At 36.1% G+C, this 22,410-nt stretch overlaps 3 protein-coding genes across 4 annotated transcripts in view; all 3 read left to right on the forward strand.

Moving 5' to 3' along the window:
* Nucleotides 1-5,494, forward strand: part of LOC121730088 (protein rolling stone-like) — a 33,018-nt gene extending 27,524 nt beyond the window's left edge. For both annotated transcript variants that reach the window (XM_042118932.1, XM_042118933.1), the window contains exon 5: nt 3,531-5,494. In XM_042118932.1, coding sequence (XP_041974866.1) covers nt 3,531-3,726 — 196 coding nt within the window. In that variant the 3' untranslated portion in view covers nt 3,727-5,494. The remainder of the gene's footprint in view (nt 1-3,530) is intronic.
* Nucleotides 5,495-10,691: 5,197 nt separating this feature from the next.
* On the forward strand, nt 10,692-16,334 carry LOC121730091 (protein rolling stone-like). Its single transcript, XM_042118935.1, has 5 exons — nt 10,692-11,026; nt 14,845-14,958; nt 15,329-15,521; nt 16,010-16,153; nt 16,281-16,334. The coding sequence occupies exons 1-5, from the start codon at nt 10,714-10,716 to the stop codon at nt 16,294-16,296; spliced, it is 780 nt and encodes a 259-aa protein (XP_041974869.1). The 5' UTR covers nt 10,692-10,713; the 3' UTR covers nt 16,297-16,334.
* Nucleotides 16,335-16,973: 639 nt separating this feature from the next.
* Nucleotides 16,974-19,426, forward strand: LOC121730087 (protein rolling stone-like). The gene is made up of 4 exons (XM_042118931.1): nt 16,974-17,450; nt 17,823-17,933; nt 18,584-18,773; nt 19,115-19,426. The coding sequence occupies exons 1-4, from the start codon at nt 17,135-17,137 to the stop codon at nt 19,332-19,334; spliced, it is 837 nt and encodes a 278-aa protein (XP_041974865.1). The 5' UTR covers nt 16,974-17,134; the 3' UTR covers nt 19,335-19,426.
* Nucleotides 19,427-22,410: the final 2,984 nt, after the last annotated feature.

Below are 22,410 nucleotides of genomic sequence, written 5' to 3' on the forward strand. Positions count from 1 at the left end.
ACCGTGGTTCGGAAGGTGCTGAGAGAAAATTGTGTAAACCGATTGTGTAAACAAATGAAGTGTCTAATTAGTCTAAACATATGTAGAAAAAACTTATTAGTGACTGTAGAGAATTTGAATGGTACTAAACCAAAATATTTCAATTAATTAAACCGATTCAGCGCTAAATTGTTAACAATAAGAATTAAATCAAATAGTGAAATTGTTGAAAAACCAATGCTGAAACCCAAATAAGACGTGAAGTGTTGGTGTGGTACGCTAAAACAAAAAAGTTTTAAGTGGTGTGTGAGTTGCGCGACTTTGAAGACTGTTTCGATATTTTCTATTATAAGGTAAATAGAAGGTACGTTTAGTAAATATTTAATACATTGGTTATCTGAAAACAAACGCCGTTTTTTATGTACATGGTTAACTTTAAATACAAATAAAGTTAAGAATTTTGTAGTTAATACATAATATGCGTAATTTAAATTCGTACCGTACTCAATTTTCAAATATAATTTTACTAAAAAACAGTAAAAAATGCAAAACAATCTTAAAAAAGTTGATATTTCACAGCGGATTTAAGATCGCTAGTTTGACGTTAAAGTAATCTTGCTCATCTGTCAAACGGTGTCAAAATGGAGCTCATGGTACGCTGAGAGCGAATGAATCGGGACATGACGTCACAAAACGTCTTGACGGAACAATCATAAAGTAATCTTACTTTTAAGAGGTGATGGTACGAAATCATAAAGTAAGATTAAAATAATACTGCTTTAAGAGGTTGTAGTAGGCCCCCATTCTTTATAGATACAAGTTTGGGAGTTTCGGCGTTGTCTTAAGAACGGTAAGCATATGCTACTATGCAAATTACATTCATCATCATCATCATCATCACTACCATATTATTATACCATGCATCCTCCCATGGTTATAATTTATGAGCCTATAATGACCCTGTTATTGGTACTTTTCATAGTCTTTTACATCGAGACTCGAGTTTGTCAAGCGATAATTAAAAAAAATTATACCTACCTAATATTAAAAACTTGAAGAGTATGTTTGCTTGAACGCGTTAATCTCAGGAACTACAGGTCCGATTTAAAAACTTATTTCAGTGTTAGATAGCTCATTTACCGAGTAAGACTATAGGCTATATATTATCACGCTAAGACTAATACGACCGAAGAAACGCAGAAAAATGTGGGAAAAACGGGGGAAATATAAGAAATTACGAACTACTGGAGCAATTTTTATGGCAATATTAAGCACAGATATAGAGTAGACCAAGTGAAGGGAGTAGGGACATAAGCTATTTTTTATGGGAAAATGTACGGTTTCTGTAAAATTCCTAATTTACGCGGGCGAAGCCGCGCGGGACATCTAGTTTTATATATAGGATAAGACACGACGTTTTGGTTGCTTTCCTACGTGGTTGACAAGTTTTTTTTTTTAAGTTCATGGTTTCAAGTATAAAACACAAAACTATTGAAAGATGTGTAGGATTTTGTTTAAACCTCAAAAAATTTTATCCTCCATACGAAGTCTCTTCATAATATAATATACTGTCAGACTCTTTGAGTGACCATAAACTAAGTTGTAGAATAGAACCTGAGTTAGGACCCATTAAATTTAATGTACACGTTGTTTGCGCATTCAATATGTACTTTTGGCTGTAAATAGCAAACCTTGTCCGTGTTTGCGACGACTCATAATAGCTAAACTGCTCCAATATTCAAACTTACGGATTGGGGATTGTCCATTTTTTTTTAATTTTGCTCATTACAAAAACATTTCGAGGAATAAGGTCAGTGATCGTTTTTCTGTATATAAACGAAAAAAATACCCATTAGTTACTTATATTTTTGAACAAATATGTTTAACTTTTGTTTGACCTTCAATGGCGTTAAATTAGCAATAAATTCGACCAACATTACGTTTCGAACTTTTGGTAAGCTTCTCGTATCAGCTGTCACATAATGAGAACTTGCATTTGACGAACCAGCCATTATAAATAACAACTGAAAAAACATACTGCAGAGGTCAATTATTGGCCGCCGATGATGACGTCAGAGCGAAACATTAAAAATTTATTGAGAAAAAACTAGCCAATGAATTTCAAAATTATTTAATTTATATTCTTAAAATACCCTATTTTAACGAAAAAAAATATAAAAGTACATGTGATTTTTTTTGGACAATGCCCATAAAATATTAAACTTGGCTTCTATGAGATCTGAAACTTTTTACCATTTGTCTTCTTTTTACATTGTTTTCGATGAGTTACTAATATTAAAAAAAAAACTTGTTATGGTTTATTTTTAAACAACAAGAGAACTCGAATGATACAAAAACTTATTTTCTTATTCTTAAAAGGTCATAGAGCACTGACAAAGATTTTTCTTGATTTTACATATTTTTTGTTGTTGCTTCTTATTTTCCATAGTTAAGGCGAGGATAAACTGTTATTCCGTTCCGTAAAATTTGTTATTCCGCGACTTCCGGTTTACCTAGTTGCAATATAATAACGAAGTTTTAAAAAATATGAGGTATAAAGCACAATATTTAAAATACCTTAAACCATAAACATTTTAATAAAACTTAATACTTTGGCTGTAATTAATTTACAAACTCACCTCCGATAAAAATCTATTTCATCGAAATATAAGTATTAAATAGGATAAAATCTGTTGTCAAAAATTGCCATCAGATTCTAGTAGACCTATAGTATCGAAGCAACAAGTCAATATATTCTTAAGGAAAGGGAGAAAATTATGAATTATCAGCAGAAAGATGATGGCCGATGAATAAATTTTCATAATATTTCTAATGAAAGGTATCGCCGAATTCATATTATATTCAGTTGATAAGCCCTTAACGCGCGTTTTGATTATGCGCGTTTACAACTATGTAGATATAATATGTGTAGATTCATGAATCATGATACATTTTATTCAAACCGTACACATGCTTTCACGAATAAAATGTTTGCGATAAAAGCGCGTTATCAAAATTCAAAACGATCGTTTAACGCTTGTCATATTAACATACCCTTATGACTATTTAGGGTGGGTTGCACCAGAGGCGTTGTTATAGTTAAGGTTAAGGTTATCGTCAAATATGGCGTCCATTATGGTCTATGGATTTTTACTAGGGATTTGACAGTTCATTTGATATTTTGTTATGGTTAAAGTTATAGTTAAAGTAAGTTGGTGCAACCCACCCATAGTTATTTCAGAGCTTAATCTGAACATACCATCAAGATTATTTAGTTGTCTCACACAGTCTAAACTCAGGGTTGTGAGACATAGAACCAGTGTTAGCATTGACAGATTAGTCTGACCTGAATGCTAGATTTCGCAATCTGCTTATTATCATCTCGCATTCTTATCTATCGTTAATTATCGTAAAGGTTACAGTAAATATTCCGTTTAGCACGTGTGGAGACTCGAGACTTGAGACAAGGACCTTGATATCCAAAAGGCATCCAGTCAAGGCGATCGAATCTCGTGCATACAAATGCGTTACGTATAGTTATGTCATTGCAGGTGGGGCAACGAATTCATATACCCGGTCATTGACTGGTCGAAGCCGGTGGCCGCGTTGGTGGTGGTGACCCTCACTGCGCTGTTCCTGGGTCTGATGCACATCCTCACCGTGCTGGTGGCAGCCCTGAGAGATTACCTCCTCAAGAAGTACCTCGGTGACAAACTCGGCAAATACAACGACGGATTCGACGCGTAGACTAAGTTGACCTACCAAAATAGACTGTGATGTGAAATAGTTGTAATTAATTTAATCGTACTATCGGGAGTCTAATTTGTGGGGTAGGAGACAAATGCTTTTATCATCTGTGCCAAAATCTCAAAATGTCAGTTTGTTAATAGTTCATACCTTTTTTATATACTTACCTACTATAATATATTGTAACTTTACTTCGAATATAAATTAGATTCTCTGATAGTACAAAAGGTAGTTTAGTTCACGTTGTAAATAATAAAAGTTTATTTCCTTAACCAAAACAATAGTTACCATAATGAAGAGTTAATTTGGTAAAAACCTTGCGGTAAACTCATGCAGTGGCATTGCTTGAAGTGCACAGTGCGTTATTTAAATGCCCATATACAACGTTAATATACAAGGCGATTCTAATTAAAAGAATAAACAATTAAGATGACATGTCAATGCTTCGAGATGTCATCAGATACTATGTGGAAGGTCTCGAATTATTATGTTTTGTAATTCTTTTTAGTGCTTCAAATATTGCAATTTTAAGACTAAATTTTCTAATTAATCTTCGATACACACTATTGGTCACACTCAGAGACATTTCACAATTAACTATAATTTAATGATGTCTTTTGACATTTCTTAAACTTAAATTTAATGAAGAGTTTATAACAAAATGGAGTCTGCTAACAAATTGCTGTTAAAATTTTTCATTAAAATTAAGTTATGTAATCGCTTAATTAATGTCTTTGAGTGTGGCCATATTTTGTGTGTTCTAGCTGTGTTGGGCTTTAGTTGGAGTTAGAGTCTGACATCCTGACTAAAGTTTAAAGGCCTGATTATGAAGTAGTACAGAAAATTGTTGTGACCTGACCCTAAGACAACATGAAAACAATCGTCTATAATCCAGTATCCACTGGCTATGATCACACTGCATAATTATTATCAACTTGTACTATCAATATTAAAATACCATACTATAAAAAAATCGATTGCTCTGTTCAACTATGGTCTTTTGTCACGCCATAGTTAAGCTAATTATGTCAGTAATGTGACTGTGTATTGTGCGCTCAATACGTTCGGAATTGCTTTACCTTTGATAGCACCTTCATTATTAGTAAATAATTACGAAGACGTAAGAGCTATTAGCGGAGAAACTCCGAGGATTTAATAGCTCTGGGACAGAAGATGTAAAGTAAAAGCACGAGAGATTGGAGGTTTTGTAGTATGCTATACAGTATTGATGAATGTCCTATAATATTATGTTATTTGGTCAAGTCAATGTTCTCAGGTGATCTGTCTACAAAAACTGACCATATGAGACGAAACCGCCATCTATGCCTATCAATTTCACTGATAGAACTTACCTTTTTAAGCGCCTCCAAAAAATGAAGAGGTTTTTGTTTTGTTAGGATCATGGGTAATATTATAAGTCTCCTCGTTATGTGCCTTTACAACTTACTTTAGGAACAACCTGATATAAAATTAAAAGCCTATACAAGTTTCATGGGACTTCCAAAAAAAATAGGAGGTTCTACGCTTGGATTTTTTTGGACGTCCAACGATCACTCCGTCGTTTGTGGACATATTATTAAAAAAAAAATTGTTATATTTAAATTTTAAAATAATAAAGGAAATTTTCAATTCGATCGTTATAATATAATCTGTAAGACTTTTACTAATATTCTGTAACCTATTTTTTAAGAAAAATTTTATGGGCTATGCAGCATAGTTGGTGTATGGCTAATATTAAATCTAAGGATGTATCATAATAGAGGCATGGGAAAAGAATTGTTCTAGGTATCTAGTTGCTCAATATTTAAATTTTGTCAAATCGGCTCTTAACTATTTTTTCTTTCTTACTGTTGTAAATTAAACTACCGCTTTAATTATTGGTATTATTCAGGAATAACATTTTTTTTTTTATGAAATAAGGGGGCAAACGAGCAAACGGGTCACCTGATGGAAAGCAACTTCCGTCGCCCATGGACACTCGCAGCATCAGAAGAGCTGCATGTGCGTTGCCGGCCTTTTAAGAGGGAATAGGGTAATAGGGGAGGGTAGGGAAGGGAAGGGAATAGGGGAGGGTAGGAAAGGGAATAGGGTAGGGGGAATGGGCCTCCGGTAAACTCACTCACTCGTGAAACTCGTGAAACGCGTGAAACAGCGCTTGCGCTGTTTCACGCCGGTTTTCTGTGAGAACGTGGTATTTATCCGGTCGAGCCGGCCCATTCGTGCCAAAGCATGGCTCTCCCACGTATACGTGACAATAACGATTTATTTAGGCCTTGCTAGCGTTAGCACTTTTCTGAATAAGTTTTCATCATTGTCACATAACCACTGACTCGATCTTGATGAAAATTACGTCACTAATTAAAGCCAGATGTAGGCTTTAATATGCAAATTAAATTAGGTCTTCAGACGGTATAATAAATGTGCTAGGACCTGTGAACGGTGCATGATTATTTATTTTTTATTGGAGCGCTAATTTAAGTAAAGTTGCGAGGATTCGTTTGCCGAAAATTATAGACTTCCATCCAGTAAGTAGTGTTCGAGATCTGAAAAATCGCCAAACGTTACCCCAGCAGGATTTTGAATATCTTCACAATGGATCAAGCTACAAACAAAAATTTTGTGCCCTAATTAACGTTCTACAAAGCTTAAATTATTTGCATTATTTTTATCTTTATTTTTACAAAAATCGTTTTTTCGAGTTTTTCAAGAAAACTACTAGCCCACTTATTATAAAAATTAGGCCGCATTTATAGAAGCCTGCGCTTTAATTAGGAGTACGAAAAATGTTTAAGAAATCAACAACATCTGGCTGGGGTAACGCACGCGAAAAAGGCCCTAAATAAGTTTATATCACTTTAACCTAATTACTATTAAGATTTTTTATGAGATTTCGTGCAATCTATGTTTACTAATACTTCTAATTATTGTACTAGGTACCTATTTAAATATTGAATGAGGATTAAGTATACTTAACTTAAAGAATTGTGTCATGTAGTATAAGTTTTATATCAATTATTTCTTCTTCCAATTACCTACATCTTGTACCCTGAAATCACCCTGAAATACTGTGATTTTTTATATAAAAGTTACCATCTCACACGTTCTTTTATTGCCTGATTTTTTTGTAGAATTAGTTATGTATTGTTTTTTATTATTCTAAACTACAATCAGTTAATCACTTAATTATAAAAATCTCCTCGGTCTCCTGGTGCCGTTTTTGGGTCCTAGGAATAATTATTTACAACTGATAGTAGCCTAGACGACTGTCAGTTGTAAAGAATTATTGTATCCAGAAATGACTCCTGTCAGTTTAAAATATTCACAGTTCGTAATTAAGACTGCACGAATAAACATTTTAGGCGCAAACAGTTAAGAAATAATACATATTTCTTAACTGTGAGTAATAACAGGTGAGGCGTGAGCAACAAGTGTTAAGGCTGCCCCCTCCCTAAAATTAGCAGGTCGATGTATGTCAGTACGAATATCGACGTAAAATACATTAACATATCAGCGCGCCTTGCACAGGGGCGGTTACGACGCTCGCCGCGTCCTTGATAGGGCGAAATAAGAAAAAATTATACTTTTCACATGGACCTGACTGTTCGATTAAAAATTCCTCGTCAGGTATGTATTAAATATAACATTTTCAATGCTCTAAGCCAGCAGGTTACGAAGTTAATAGAATATTTGCAGTAAAATCGATGACTACGGTACATTTTTTTTTTCTGAATAGATACCTAATGAGTTTGGAAAAAAAATCTCGTGAACAATAGAAGGTTTAGGATTAGTCTACAATATATATTTTTTCAGTATCGTGCTTTAAGTTCTACCAGACTTTATACAGGTTCAACTTAGTCTAAATTGCCAGGTGGCGCCTTAAGAGGATTCCACACCGCCGTTTTTCCATACAAACGCTCTCCCCTGTTTCCTCCCTGGATAATGCCGGTAGAGTTATGATTTTTTTCCTGAATATCTATGGCCACTATTAGCATGTCCCTATGTTTTCTTTTTTTTCATAATTTTATTAATAAAAAAGATAAGGACGTCCAAAAACCCAAAAAAATGGCCAGATTTTCCTATGTGTTCAAACGCCCAGAAAACAAAACTGGCTAAAATATACAAAAAAAAATAAAACATAGGAACACAGCTCAAGCCTTGCTTTAATTCTTAATGAAAAAAGTACTTAAATCGGTTAAGTTTTGGAGAAGGAATCAGTGGACAACGAATCGAAGATTTTCTGTTCTTTTATTAGAACTTTTGTCGTGTTGTCTTTATCGCGCTTTGCGGTGGGAGACTTGAGATTGGTGAGACAACAATACATTTTCAAATACCTATTTTCAATTTCTCTCGCCCCTGGTGTATCCTCTTAATTTACCTAATAATATAATACAAAATTCTCGTGTCACAGTGTGAGTAATTAAACTCCTCTGAAACGGATCGAACGATTTTCGTTACTCTTAGCGAGCATATCGGCTATGGTTGAGAGTCGAACAACATGTACTTTTTATATTGATAACTAGCTGTTGCCCGCGACTTCGTCCGCGTGGACTTCAGTTTATAGCGCGCGGTGTCAACAAAATTGGTGTCAAAAGCTTTTTAAACCCTGGTACCCCTCAAATCAAAATTCCCAAAACAGCTGTGCAGTGTGCACATAATATATATTTTTTAATTAAACTTTTTTATACCTAAAGCTAAGCTTTACATAACTTAGCTGCATAACACAATTTTAGCTTTACCCATAAACTATTTAGTATTTATATTTTATTACTAGATGTCCCGCGCGGTTTCGCCCGCGTAAATTAGGAATTTTACGGAAACCGTACATTTTCCCATAAAAAATAGCGTATGCCTCTACTCCCTTCACGTGGTCTACTCTATATCTGTGCCAAATATTGCCATAAAAATTGCACTAGTAGTTCGTGAGATAAACCCTTTGTAATATTTCCCCCGTTTTCCCCACATTTTCCTGAGTTTCTTCGGTGAATTAGTCTTAGCGTGAATTATCACCCTAAGATAGAGATATAGCCTATAGCCTTACTCGATAAATGAGCTATCTAACACTTAAATAAGTTTTTAAATCAGACCTGTAGTTCCTGAGATTAGCGCGTTCAAGCAAACATACTCTTCAGGTTTATAATAATATTGGGACGATCCATAGTATAATATGGTAGTGATGATGATGAATGTAATTTGCAAAGTAGCATATGTTTTCCGTTCTTAATACAACGCCAAAACTCCCAAACTTGTATCTATAAAGAATCAGGAGTTCTCTCAGCACCTTCCGAACCACGGTATACCAGGTATACCTCGGTGCAAAATCTTACTTGTTGGTAGCATATGCTTAGAATACTTCTCACGAAACCGAAGTCACCACATGTTTTCCTATAAATATTGAGGAGTTCCCTCATTACTTATGGATCCTTCATCAGACCACCACTTTTGTGAATATAATACTAAATTGAGATGATACCCTATATACCAAAAGAAAAATTTTGAAAATCGGTTAACAAACGGCGGAGTAATCGTTGAACATAAGAAAACGAACATAACACCTCCCCCATTTTGAAAGTCGGTTAAAATTGTAGCCTATGTGTTATTCTGATGTATAAGCTATATTATTGTAAAGTTTCATTAAAATCCGTTCAGTAGTTTTTGTGTGAAAGAGTAACAAACATCCATACATCCACACATCCATACATCCAAACAAACTTTCGCCTTTATAATATTATAGTAGGATTGGTAGGCTGATATCTATTGTTAGGTGCAGTGTTGTCACATCTACCAACTTTGTGGTAGATCTACCTATTTCACCGTCCTTCTACCTATGTATAGATATATTAGACTAGCTGTTGCCCGCGACTTCAACAAAATGTGATAACAAAGATAATAAAAAAGTGAAATATATCCTCCTCCTTTTCGGAAGTCGGTTAAAAAGTAGCCTAAGTTATTCCTTACTACATCAACTATGTGCCTAAAAAAGTTTCGTTAAAATCGCTCCAGCCATTTCAGAGATTAGCCGGAACAAACAGACAGACAGACAGACATACAGACAAAAATTGTAAAAAAAATTGTTTTGGTGTCTGTACCCTATATACATTCATATGCATTTATTAAAAAACGGTTCTTTTAATATTACAAACAGACACTCCAATTTTATTTTTATGTAGTATTATAATATTTAGTATGTAGTATGTATAGATGTATAGATTATTTAGTCACTTCAATAAAATAATATGGGCGAAATACTTTTATTATGGCAAAACAACGTTACCGGGACAGCTAGTTATATTATAAGATAGCTGCGATAATATTTATCGGGAACCAAATTATATGACGTATTGTCGTGTTATCGTCAGATACAAAACACAATGAGTATTATTACCAAAAAGTATGTCAAATAACACAGGTAACGGTTCAGATTTATAGTATTATCATAATATTATGAGTCACAGGGTCACAGACGATCGGCCACAGATCGGTGAAATGTGTACTAAGGTGTGATCGGTTGAAGTCATCTACGAAAAAGCATCCTTTGATGGTACCACTTTATATTTGGAAAAAATTACAGCTTGTTTAAATTTAGAATCATCTGTCGCCAGCAGTATTTCTGGACCATTAAGACCTGCAAATCTTCAACAAGAAAGCGTATTCCTTTTGAAAAGGCCGGCAACACACTTGCAACTCTTCTGATGTTGCGAGTGTCCATGGGCGCCTGTAGTTGCTTTCCATCAAATGACCCGTTCAGTAATGGGGCAAGAAGAAGCAACATCGCTTCTTTTTTGCGCAACTCCCACTTGCGTCAAAGTAAAGGCTCTACATAGCCTGTTCCTCAACACCAAGTGAAGGCCACTGCTCGCATGACCACCGCGGATGGCGGATGGGATTAGGTACGGGGCGATTGCGAATCTTATCACACGATAATGTCCCCGCGAGCAGTGTACGTCGTGTGGCCGCCGCGACAGCAGCCTTTCATTTCCGCGTTACAAAATGGGCGCCGTAAAAAAATACTTCGCGCGAGAGTTTCGCAAGGACATGCTTCAACTGGAGCACGAGGCGGTGTCGGACTTCTATTTGTGTAGCTTTATGAGGAACCGCTCGTCGATTCCGCTCCTGCTTGTTCGAGGGCTGCTGCTGCTGGGTTGCATCGGTATCGTGGTGTCGTCGTTCATCCTGACGGTCGCGGAAGCCCCTGCGGGCAAGTGGTTCATCTACCTGACCCACTGGGGGCTCCTCCTCATCACGGCGACCAGCGCGCTCGCATTCGCGGTATCTTGCCGAGCGTACTTCAAAGGCCCCATCGGTGAGTTGCTCAACCTTTGCCGACCGACCGACCGCGAAGGCCGCAAGCTGTAACTCGCTTGTGGCTTAAAAATATAATATTAAAGTCGAAGAACTGAATTGAAGATGTAAAAAATAGGTACCTACCTGTCAAACTTGGAATTGTTGACTGTATAATATTAAGTTACAAAATTGTAAACTTTATTTTAAAAGAACAATTTTTCTCTCACTTTTTTGGTAAAAAGTGGAACCCGTGCGAGTTTCTTACGCCGGTTCTTCTCGCCGGGGTAGTTCCCGAACCGGTGGTAGGCATCAGGTAGACATTCTGAAAAAATTTGATTCAAATTTACTCAGAAATAAAACATTTTTTATTTATTTATTTTTATTTATTTAGAAGGTCAATGCCACGAAACTAGTCGTAGTATAATAAATTGGACTATAGTTGCTTCTATTAAGTAAATACCAAATCAATATAATAATATAAGAAATTACACATGAATATTTAAAGTCTAGGTACTAAATTAAAGCGCAATTAAGTACCACAAGCTGAGATAATTTAAATTCTTTTAAAACGACTCAGCTCATCCATATTTTTTATTCTATTACGCAGAAGATAAGAATTAAGAACGTTTCTCTCCTAAGTGTTTCAACTTTCACTGTATATTGCCAGAATACATAATTGGTTATCTTTATTTGATGTTCACAAACATTTTCAGTTCACAGTTTAGGAGCAAAACTTAACATTTTTTACAATTCTAACTATGTATATTCCCGTAGGATCTTAAAAATTTGATTTGGTTCTTAGTGAAGCCAAATCCAGAAGAATTTCATGCTTGATTACAAGAAATACCTCTACAGTATTATCAGATATCATATACTTAGTAGTTAGTATGTTTACTATTCTAGTAATATAGCAATTTCTATTTACAAATTTTAAATGTGTTCTTAAAAAGTTGAAGTTATAAAATAAACTCTACAGGTCTAATCAACCTAATAATATTTATTATGTCACTACACTTATCTCTTCCTTAACGTAGAGTCTGTAATATTGTTATCAAACTAGTCGAAAATTCAAGTAAATTGCTGATAAAAAAGGCTAATGATTATAAAATAATTAGTCATCCGCGTATTCATATTATCAGTACAACATGTTTCCGAGCCTAAACTGAAATCGCCTCAACAGGCCTACCTACTCATTACCATTACCTAGGTACTAGACACTACTTAAAACTTAAAAGGAATTGACAGGTTTTAAAAAAACGGCCAAGTGCTGTATAATTATTATAGAGCAAAAATTGTGGTTTTTTTTTTGGAGCCTTAAATAATAATTTTATTTTGTTTACACTTTTTTGTATGTTCTTATAGTGGCCACAGAAATACACAAACTATGAACATTTCGAAAAGTCTAGCTATAGCGGTTTTTGAGATACAGCCTGGAGACAGACAGACGAACAGATGGACGGACAGACGGACATACCTTAATGTACAGGAACTCTAATGACTAAATGAGTTTGTTTTGTACAAGGAAATAACCATTCTTAGATCCTTTTAAGCTTCTTAATGACATCGTAAAATGTTTAACTTACTGTGCCACTAACTCTCGTAAAATTTAATGAGTAGGTATTGAATCGTGCTAACGATTAATGACGTAGTAATAAAATAAATAGACAACATAAATATAACACTAGGCTACAACTTCAAAGAAAAACTTTTAATGAACGCCACACTCAGAGACGTTTAATTATGATTATCCTTCAGTTTAATGAAGAGTTTGACAGATAATGTAATAATGGCTTATGTCAAAATTTTCATTTAATTTAAGCTAAATAGAATTTAAGTAAGTCATAATTAATTATTATAAGTTGCCCTAGTGCTTACAAAAAATCAAACTAACTATCTAACCTAACCTATGTTATCAGAATTTAAACCAGAACAGCGATATCAGGCCATTTAACCGAAACTTTTTCGTATTCTCTTCGTTATAGAATCGCCGATCAAAATGTATGGAATTGACATAAGACGAGTCGAACGTCAACGTCATATTAACGAACGCTTATGTCAATTCCATTCCATCCATTGTAGGATAATCGCTGATAGGAATAATTAGGATGCTTTCCAAATTTGCGCACTTTCAAGAGCTTTTATAGTCTATAGAGTGCAAAAAAATATTTTTTTATTACTTCAGAACTTAAAAAATCGCTAAATCTCTCTTAAGTGGTGCTATAGATTAACACAGGCTACTTTTAAAGCCGAAAAAGGGGCCTATAAGTTTTATGCGCTCTAGTCAAAAGCTACAAAAATAATACAAGGTGTAACAAAACTAAGTGATGATACTTTAGGCCTTAGGATGTGTAGGTCCGTCTCCCTTATAAGTGATAATATTTTAGGGTGTGTACGTGTTTCTTATAGAGAGTTCACTGTGAAAGTAGCAGCGCTGAAAGACGATTTTTTTTTTAACTTTTGCATTGGGAGACTCGTGACGCTCGGGTCCTTGCCCATACAAAAGTGAAAAAAAATCGTCTTTCAGCGCTGCGACTTTCACAGTGAACTCTCTACAAGGAACACGTACACACCCTAAAGTATTATCACTTAGTTTTGTTACACACTGTATAGAGTTCACTGTGAAAGTAGCAGCGCTGAGAGAGCAAAAGTTTTTTTTTAGATTTGTATGGGTATGCGCTCCCGCGTCATTACTTTTGCCATACAAAGGTGAAAAAAGTTACTCTTTCAGCGCTGCTACTTTCACAGCGAACTCTATTTAGGGGACCCATACACAACCTAAAGTATTATCGCTTAGTTTTGTTACAACCTGTATATTTGAAATAATGTAAGAATATTAGGCTGATCACCTGATTGTCTGACAAGTAAGATGATCCATGCGTCGGATGGCCATGTACTCCCACTGGTTTATGAGAGTAAAGGAATAGAATTTACGCTTGTGTACTGCGCACACACTTGTGCACTATAAAACTACTCCTGCTGATTCATTCGTCAAGCTTATTTTGAGAGAGGATACGATTGAGGAATGGGGCAGGAGATACGAAGTAGGAGGGACGGCTGGAGTCACGAAACTCTTTTTCCCAAGCTCTGACTGGACACGGCGGATTCGCCTTCTACTTGCACAGATTCAAGTTGAAGGAGGATCCGTCGTGCCTGTGTCAGCTAGAAGTTGAGGAGACGGTTCCTCACCTGTTACTCGAGTGTCCAATTTTTGCTGGCAATAGATATGATATTGAGCAAGAATTGGGCACATCGATAACAGGTGAGAATCTGCCTGTCATCCTGAGGGAAAAAAGAGGTTTGTTCCCCTTTTTTTTGTTAAGAGGATAGTGTGTTGCAAACAAGAGAAATTCTAGTAACCTATTTGAACGTTGTGCCGTATTTTTATTGTTTTAATTTTGACATTAATTGTAAATTGTAATTTTAATTGGAACGGAATTTGATATTTATTGAACCGTTATATCTTGTTTTTAAGCTGAAGTTTAGTTATTTAGCAATTTATTGCAATTTTTACCGGCCACCGTCACCGAAACTGGTGTAGGAGTTATTATTTGGAATAATTTGATAATGAAGACGTGAGTCGAAGAACACGATAACTAACATTTTGTAACATACAAACATTTACTCATTTTTTTCATTATAATTTGAACAAACCTTGTAACTATTGCTTCGTCACCTGGCTAATATATCTGGCTACACATAAAATGCACAGTTTTCTTATCTCATATAATTTTTCGGTCCAAAAGCCCCAATTTATGCACAAAAACTGTTTTTTTACTGTTAATAATACTTAATTATTATTATCGTGTTCTTCCACTTACGTCTTGGATTGTGTTTCAGATGGGACGTTCGGGCTGCCGTGGTACGTGAAGGTGTACTGGGTGCTGTACGAGATCACCATCACCATCGCCTTCTTCATCACCGTCTTCTACTGGACACTTCTCTCTGGTGGTGGTGAGGATTTAAGATTGTTATACATAACTTTAAGCTTGACATTGAATTAGAGATCATAGGTTACATTATGCTTGGTTACCCAGCTTTTGTTTCCTACATTATCGCACAGGATAAGACAGAATATGTCTATCACATATTTTGACTGCAAGATAATACACGAGTAACTAATATTATATGTATCAATAATCTGAATCAAGACCAAACCTACCCCATCAAGAGAAATCATGAAAATCCTAAAGAGTTACCTTCCCACAATTTAATTAATGAACTATTTAGTTCATGAAAATCATTAAAGTAAAAGTACCTCCTTGGTCCTCCCCTTAATTTTAAAACTTCTTTGATTTAGCATCTTCAATTGAATGTATTGCAGACGCGGAAGGCGAGTATGCTGTGGATCCAGTGCTGGATCTATTCATCCACGGCGTGAACAGCATGGTAATGTTCTGTCTGCTGGTGACGTCACGGCAGCCGGTCAACATACTCCACTTCTACATGCCCATCGTGCTGGGGCTCATCTACACGCTGTTCACTGTCATATACCACTTCGCTGGCGGCACTGACTTGTGAGTCAAGCTTAAAATTAATTTCCTTCTCTACTGTCTTGTACACGACTAGCTATCTATAGACCACGTATACTCAATGCAAAAAAAGACCACTTACTTATTTTTTGCTGATGCCACAATACAAACTTTTGAACACCCGACAAAAAAGAGGTATTATAAGGTTGGCATATGCCAACCTTATAATACCTCTTTTTTGTCGGGTATCTTTGTGTCTTTTTTTAACAGATATCTGTTTACCTATGTGTGTATCTTGCCGTAGCATCGTAGCATCATGTAGCATCCATTGGGATGGACCAGGGTTGACTGATTAATCTAGTTTTTGTTGTTAAAAGCTGACATGATCTAGACTCTAGAATACGTGTTCTTAGCAATAGCTTACAATTTACATGATCAACTAACGAAGTACTGGAAATTGCATTGTGATTCGTGACATTCATAAAAATGTTAAATAGGTGATTGTTTTTAAATTTAACATGATTGTTTTCCAGACTCGGAAACCCCTGGATCTACCCGATGATGGACTGGGCGAATCCCGGTTCCACGGTCATCATGGTAGTGGTCACGGCCATCGGCATCGTGGTCGTCCATTTGGTTGTGGTCGGCATCGCCGCAGCCCGAAACGCCCTCTCCAGGTTGTACAGAAATGACCTTCAGACCTTCTCCCTAAGCTAGCGCCGCAAATTATACCTACGATAATTGCGCTTTTTGTTAGGTGACGCCGAAATTTAAACCTAAGCTATAATATTCTGCCTGTTCCAGATGCTCCGAACAATGATGTATGCAGATACAAGCTGCTATACTTTTCAGACCCTGATGCTTTCCGTACAAATTATAAGATGTTTTTTACTACAATCACCAAAAGTTACTTTCCTCTAACGATAAGAGCCAAACCAAAATATATAATTCTTAAAGTTGTCCTTGTAAATATTACAAACTAAGTTAAACACAGACCCTATAAACACAAGTATTTTATTATTAAATTTTCTTTGTTTGGCAAACTCTGTGTCCGCGTCAAACACTCCTAAACCAAACGGTATCCAATCGAAAATTTATCAGTTCCAATAGCATCAAAGACTGACTATAAGTGGAACAAGTGTAGAGTGATTCCGTGTGATGATAGTGTATAAGTCTGATGAGCGTATAGTACTTACAGTTTTTATTGTAAATATTTTATACAATACATTTTATGTTCATAAAATAAAATGTGTATCATTTCCATCCTTTACTAACAATTGATCAAAGTTTATGAAAATAATCTTCTGTAATACAATATTTTTTTAATAAGTAGTCGTGAAAACCTTATTTCTACTTTTTTTTTATAATTTTTTTTTATAAATTATACATTTTTACTTTATAGAAATAACAATAGTAAGTAATTAAGTATATGTCGCAGCCGACTGGTTAAGTAAACCAGTCGGCTGCGACATTTATATTAGTAAATGTCGATTAAAATTAAGAAATTCAGCAGTTTCATGAAATATTACGAATAAAAAGTTCTAAGAAAACATGCCCTACACGAAGATAAGAATTTGGCAGTGATAACGGTGAATCAGTCGATAAGCGACCGCCGATCGGGTGCGATAACGCCACTCAGGTGTGTACTCGAACACGCAATGGACGCCATAAAATTATACTTCAAACAGGAGTGTAAGCTGCTGATGCTCGCCCTAGAGCATCCCAAGCCGTCGGATTTCTACATCAGCGTTTGGCAAGCGACGCGGTCGCCCGTGCCGCTTTTGATCTGGCGGGCGTTGCTCTTTCTGACGTCGATCGGCATAGTGATCACTTCGGTCACGTTTTATGCAATAAGCTCGGTGTCTTTGGGCTACTGGTTCATCTACCTCACCCACTGGGGCCTGACCTTGATGATACTGTCGACGGGATTCGGCTTCGCCGTCTCTTTGCGCACCTACATCTCTGGACCTTTGAGTGAGTGCCAATTTTTGCTTTGGATAGTGTTAACGTCGAATAAACTCTCGCTCAGCATGAACACCATAGAATGGGTTTCTTTTAACGATACAATTGATAAAGTGACTGATTTACAAAGAAAATAATATTGTCCCATAAGTCTGGCAGTCTAAATCTGGTAGGCCATGCTAAGCCGGCTGTTTGCAAATACTTGTTAGAAAATGTGATAATCAAGAATTAAGTGCTATAATAAATCATAATAATATTTTAAAAGATCGACTTACATAACGGCAATACTATATAATTTCCCTGCCTGAAAGACATCAACGCTAACATTTTACCAGCTAACTATTTTGCATTAAAGCGCTAACAATTTACCATCTCACTTTTTAGGCGTTGATTATAGTTTGCCGTGGTACGTGAAGACTTTTTGGGTTCTGCACAACATGTCAGTGCCGGTCGCCTTCCTCATCACCTTGTTCTATTGGACGATACTCTATGAGGGTGAGTTGAAAGTTGAAACCTACGACTTACGAGTATAATTATCAGGTAAATGGATTTATTAATTTTTTTTAAAGCATTCAAAGTCCTAAGCATTCATAGGCCACCTAGTTTTAGTATTAACTTATAGCTACATGAAAATAAATACAGATATTTCTTGCTATGCCAGGATATCGGGAAAATGAGGAGCCTGCTTTTAATCCTGGAAATATTGTCATAAACACAACGCCCGGGCATAAAATTGATACTGAGGATTAAGTTAATAGTTACATATTCATCGCATTAGATCCATTAGTATTTACTGAAAAGGATTAAGAATGTACCATCGAGGAATTTGATTCCTAGGCAGTTGACGGACCTACGTCATTCATCGGTCGGATAGGTTTGACGTTACGCGACCAAATTACTTAGGTCCGCCATCTACCTAGGAATCAACTTCCTAGGATAGTACATAATATTTTACTTTTTATAACCATTGTGTCTTCGCATAAAAACAATGTACGCTGGTAATCGTGCATTTTCAAGCGATATGAACGTTTTCACTTCTTCGTGGTCTACTACTCTATGTGGATACCAAATCACATCAAACATTTACCCTTTATAATAATAATCAAAGACAGTATATTATTGAGGATATAAACTAACATTTCCAGCGGGCGTGTCGGAGGAGATGAACCTGGGTCTGGACGTGTCGATCCACGGCATCAACTCCGTGGTGATGTTCCTGCTGCTGTCCAGCTCGTCCCACCCCTCGCGGCTGGTCCACGTGCTGCACCCCATGCTCTTCGCGCTCACATACGTCGCCTTCAGCCTCATATATTATCTCGCTGGAGGCGTTGACACGTAAGTGACTAGAAATTTCCCACGATATTGGTTTTTCTTTTTTCTACATTTTTAAAGTGTTTACAGATCTTGTACCTAATGCATAATATTATATCTGAAGATATTTCTAAGTTTTGAAATTTATCCAACCCAAAATAACGCTCATGTGCCATCCTTACATTAAAATTATGTTATGAGCAGATCTATGATGATTAATAATAATATTATTAAATGATGTACTTACCTATAGAGTTTTTGGTAAATGTTACTTAAAATTAAGTATAATATTCTTTAGAATCTCCATACAATGTTAACTCAAAACTATTATGGGCTCTCTACATTTCAAATAATTTGTTTTTCAGGGCCGGCAACCGCTACGTGTACCCGGTACTGTACTGGGGATCGGCGGGCAAAGCTTTCCTGGTGGTGGTGATAACTGGTCTCCTGCTGATAGTCCTCCACTTCGCCACCATCGGGCTGGCTGCAGCACGGGACGCCATCGCCAACCGTCTCATAAGGCCGTCCGTGACCGTCCATGTGGACGAACGATTAGCTCTGAGAAGGCCAACGGACAATGTGTAGATGTACTCAGAGAATTGTGAATACAGGCAAACATAGAGTGACCTGCCGATCTTCTTACAGACGAATGGCAGTTGTCGGCGGCACGCGTCGACGGCAGTCGTGCCGTTCGTCTGTAAGCGCTCTAACAGTTATAAAGTGTTTAAAGCAGGGGTTCCCAAACTGTGCCCCGCGGAGCCCTGGTGCGCCGTGGAAAGGCAAAAGGGGCGCCGTGAGTCGATCCTCCATCCTTATCCGAAACCACAAATATCAAAAAAATAAAATTATAATATTAATTAAATGAAGCAGGTAGATGATTAAATATTTGTTTATTATTATTTACCTGCGTAACCTAAGTGTAATTATTAAAGGTTTATTTATTTATTTTTCTAATAGCTAGGTAGAGTAGGGCGCCGTGGCAAAATATTAACGTGCAACTGCGCCGCAGGCTGAAAAAGTTTGGGAACCCCTGGTTTAAAGCACCTAAAGAAGTTTTAACTTTAAAATTTAATAGTTTACTGTAAACACTGTCTTAAAGTGTGAAGACTTGAAGAGAGACTTATGAGTTATGACTATTAATATGTTCATGTAGTGCGGTGAGGCGTGCGAAGTGGGTGGAGAGGATAAAGAAAGCGATTGCCGCGCTTGCCGTGGCCAAAATATGCAACCAAAGTGGCTCAGTTAGTAGTCAAACAAACTTGTCAATCTTGTTTTGAAATTTTTAGAAATTGGTCTTTATGGTTTTTGTATCGTAGACTGCAAAAATAACAGCAAAAATAGGTAGTCAGTATACAAATTTAATGTTTTTCCTAAATTCACTAGGATATTAGATCAGATAGCTGCTGTAAAAATGAAAAAGTATGTGATTCGATATAACCTAAAATTGCATTATCAGTCAAGTCAATTTTATTTAAGTTGCATTTTATAAAGATATTAATTGAGTACCTAACTATCGTTTTAGTGTTGATGAATGATGGACCACCATGTTCTCCAAAACCCGACGACAAAACTCGCAGTGATAGTTTCATAGAAAACCTATTTTATTTAAAGCCAATGTATCAGTGTTTTAGTAAAATTATAGACTCCGATTTTCTTACTGAGTATTAATATTGTAAAAAATAAATAAAAACAAGATTTTTAAAAACATTACATTTATTTTTTTCAAGTATAAAGTATTGCTTGTATTTTTGTTACTGATTAAAGCAGCAATATGTTTGCACTTGCCGCTCTGGTTATAAACGCAGCTGCATTTTACTCCAGCAACAACCGATCATTATTATCTATCTGTAAGAATAAATAAAAATGTTAAACTACAATAGTTACGTTTTTGGTTGGTTCATTACTCACGTTTGAACTTGTTTTATAGGGTGCTAAAGTCACCGATGTTCAACGAATTATATTGGCTCGTATTAAATAACATTGCCATTAGTTCTTAGCTCTTCTACATCCCTTACATGTCCTGCTAATACTAATTTACATAATTCCTTTTAGCATAGATTGGGCCTTGCAATGATATTCTATGTTACTAACGTAACTTGAAACTTATTGAGTGTTTTATACTTTCAAAACCAAACTTTTTTATGATTATATTCATTTTCCACAAGTAGTTTTTAACTAAATCTAACCCAAATACCATCAATTATTGTTCTAAATATATTTTATTTGCTATAATATTTACAAAATAAACAAACTCTTGTTTTTTTTTTATTTTTTGACACATGCCCCTAAAACTTCTTTTGAAATAATATGTCACTACTGACGTGCACGTTCCGAATACTCGTAGTATGCTTGTTAGGACATAGTGGCGGTGTAGGTTTACATTTCCAAAGTGCTCATTGCGCCTAAAGAAGTTTTCTCTTTAAAATTAGGTAATTAAAGTTAGGTTAATGGTTTACTGTAAACACTTCCTTATAGTGTAAAGAGAGACTTATGACAATAATGTTTTACGTATCGCGAATGCTCAATACCAGTTAGAAGTATAGATTAGAAGTAAGGTTATTTAATAGTTTTGTTATCGTTAATAGTGTTTTCAAGCCTTAAAGAAGCGCTTACACGGGCAATAATTACGGCAATAATTGCTCGGCGACACGAATGGAGCGATCTGGAGCAATTAGTGGAGCAATATGGAGCAATTTATTACATATCGCTCAATGTCATAATATCGCTCAAGTATTCGATGGCCACATCACTCAATATTGTATTGCGCAATATTGCTGCTTGTTGCCGCAAATTGCTTGATGTATTCGTGACGTCAAAGTTGACGAGAATTGACTGGAGTTGAGCAATTTTAGTTGCCATTACTAGAATCGGGTTTGATCGAAACATGAAATGTTTTATTTCAATGAATTTATGGCTTAGCTTGAGAACCTAGTCCTGTATATTGTCCTGTACCAAATCGCATTAATAAATTGTTGTTAATAGTTATGAGTATCATTTTATAATCCTCGTCATTATTCAGTGCATAAAACTTTTTTCACTGCAAGGAGTCACCAATGTAGCTATCGTTTTGGGTTTCTTTTTTTTTATGAAATAAGGGGGCAAACGAGCAAACGGGTCACCTGATGGAAAGCAACTTCCATCGCCCATGGACACTCGCGCAGGTGCGTTGCCGGCCTTTTAAGAGGGAATAGGGTAATAGGGGAGGGTAGGGATGGGAAGGTAAGGGAATATGGGCGGGTAGGGAAGGAAATAGGGTAGGGGATTGGGCCTCCGGTAAACTCACTCACTCGGCGAAACACAGCGTTTTCTGTGAGAACGTGGTATTTCTCCGGTCGAGCCGGCCCATTCGTGCCGAAGCATGGCTCTCCCACGTATAATCATATCCACCACGTATATCATCACGTTTCACCGCAGAGTACCAAAATATGCAGACATAATATAATTATATTTAATAGCATTGTGCCGGTTGCTTTTACGACAAGTATTTTTTTCTTTAATCGTAGTACTACCTTACTTCGGTATAATACTACAAATCCCATCATCGTAATTCTGAAACCCAAGCACAGTTGGACATAATATTATCTACGATCCAGTTGTAATATAAGTTGTTGTAAGCAAGAAATAGTATAGTAGGCAGGAAATGGTAACTTAAGTTGTTGTT

This window comes from Aricia agestis, chromosome 9 (assembly GCF_905147365.1).
Source record: "Aricia agestis chromosome 9, ilAriAges1.1, whole genome shotgun sequence".
Taxonomy (NCBI): Eukaryota; Metazoa; Arthropoda; class Insecta; order Lepidoptera; family Lycaenidae; genus Aricia; species Aricia agestis.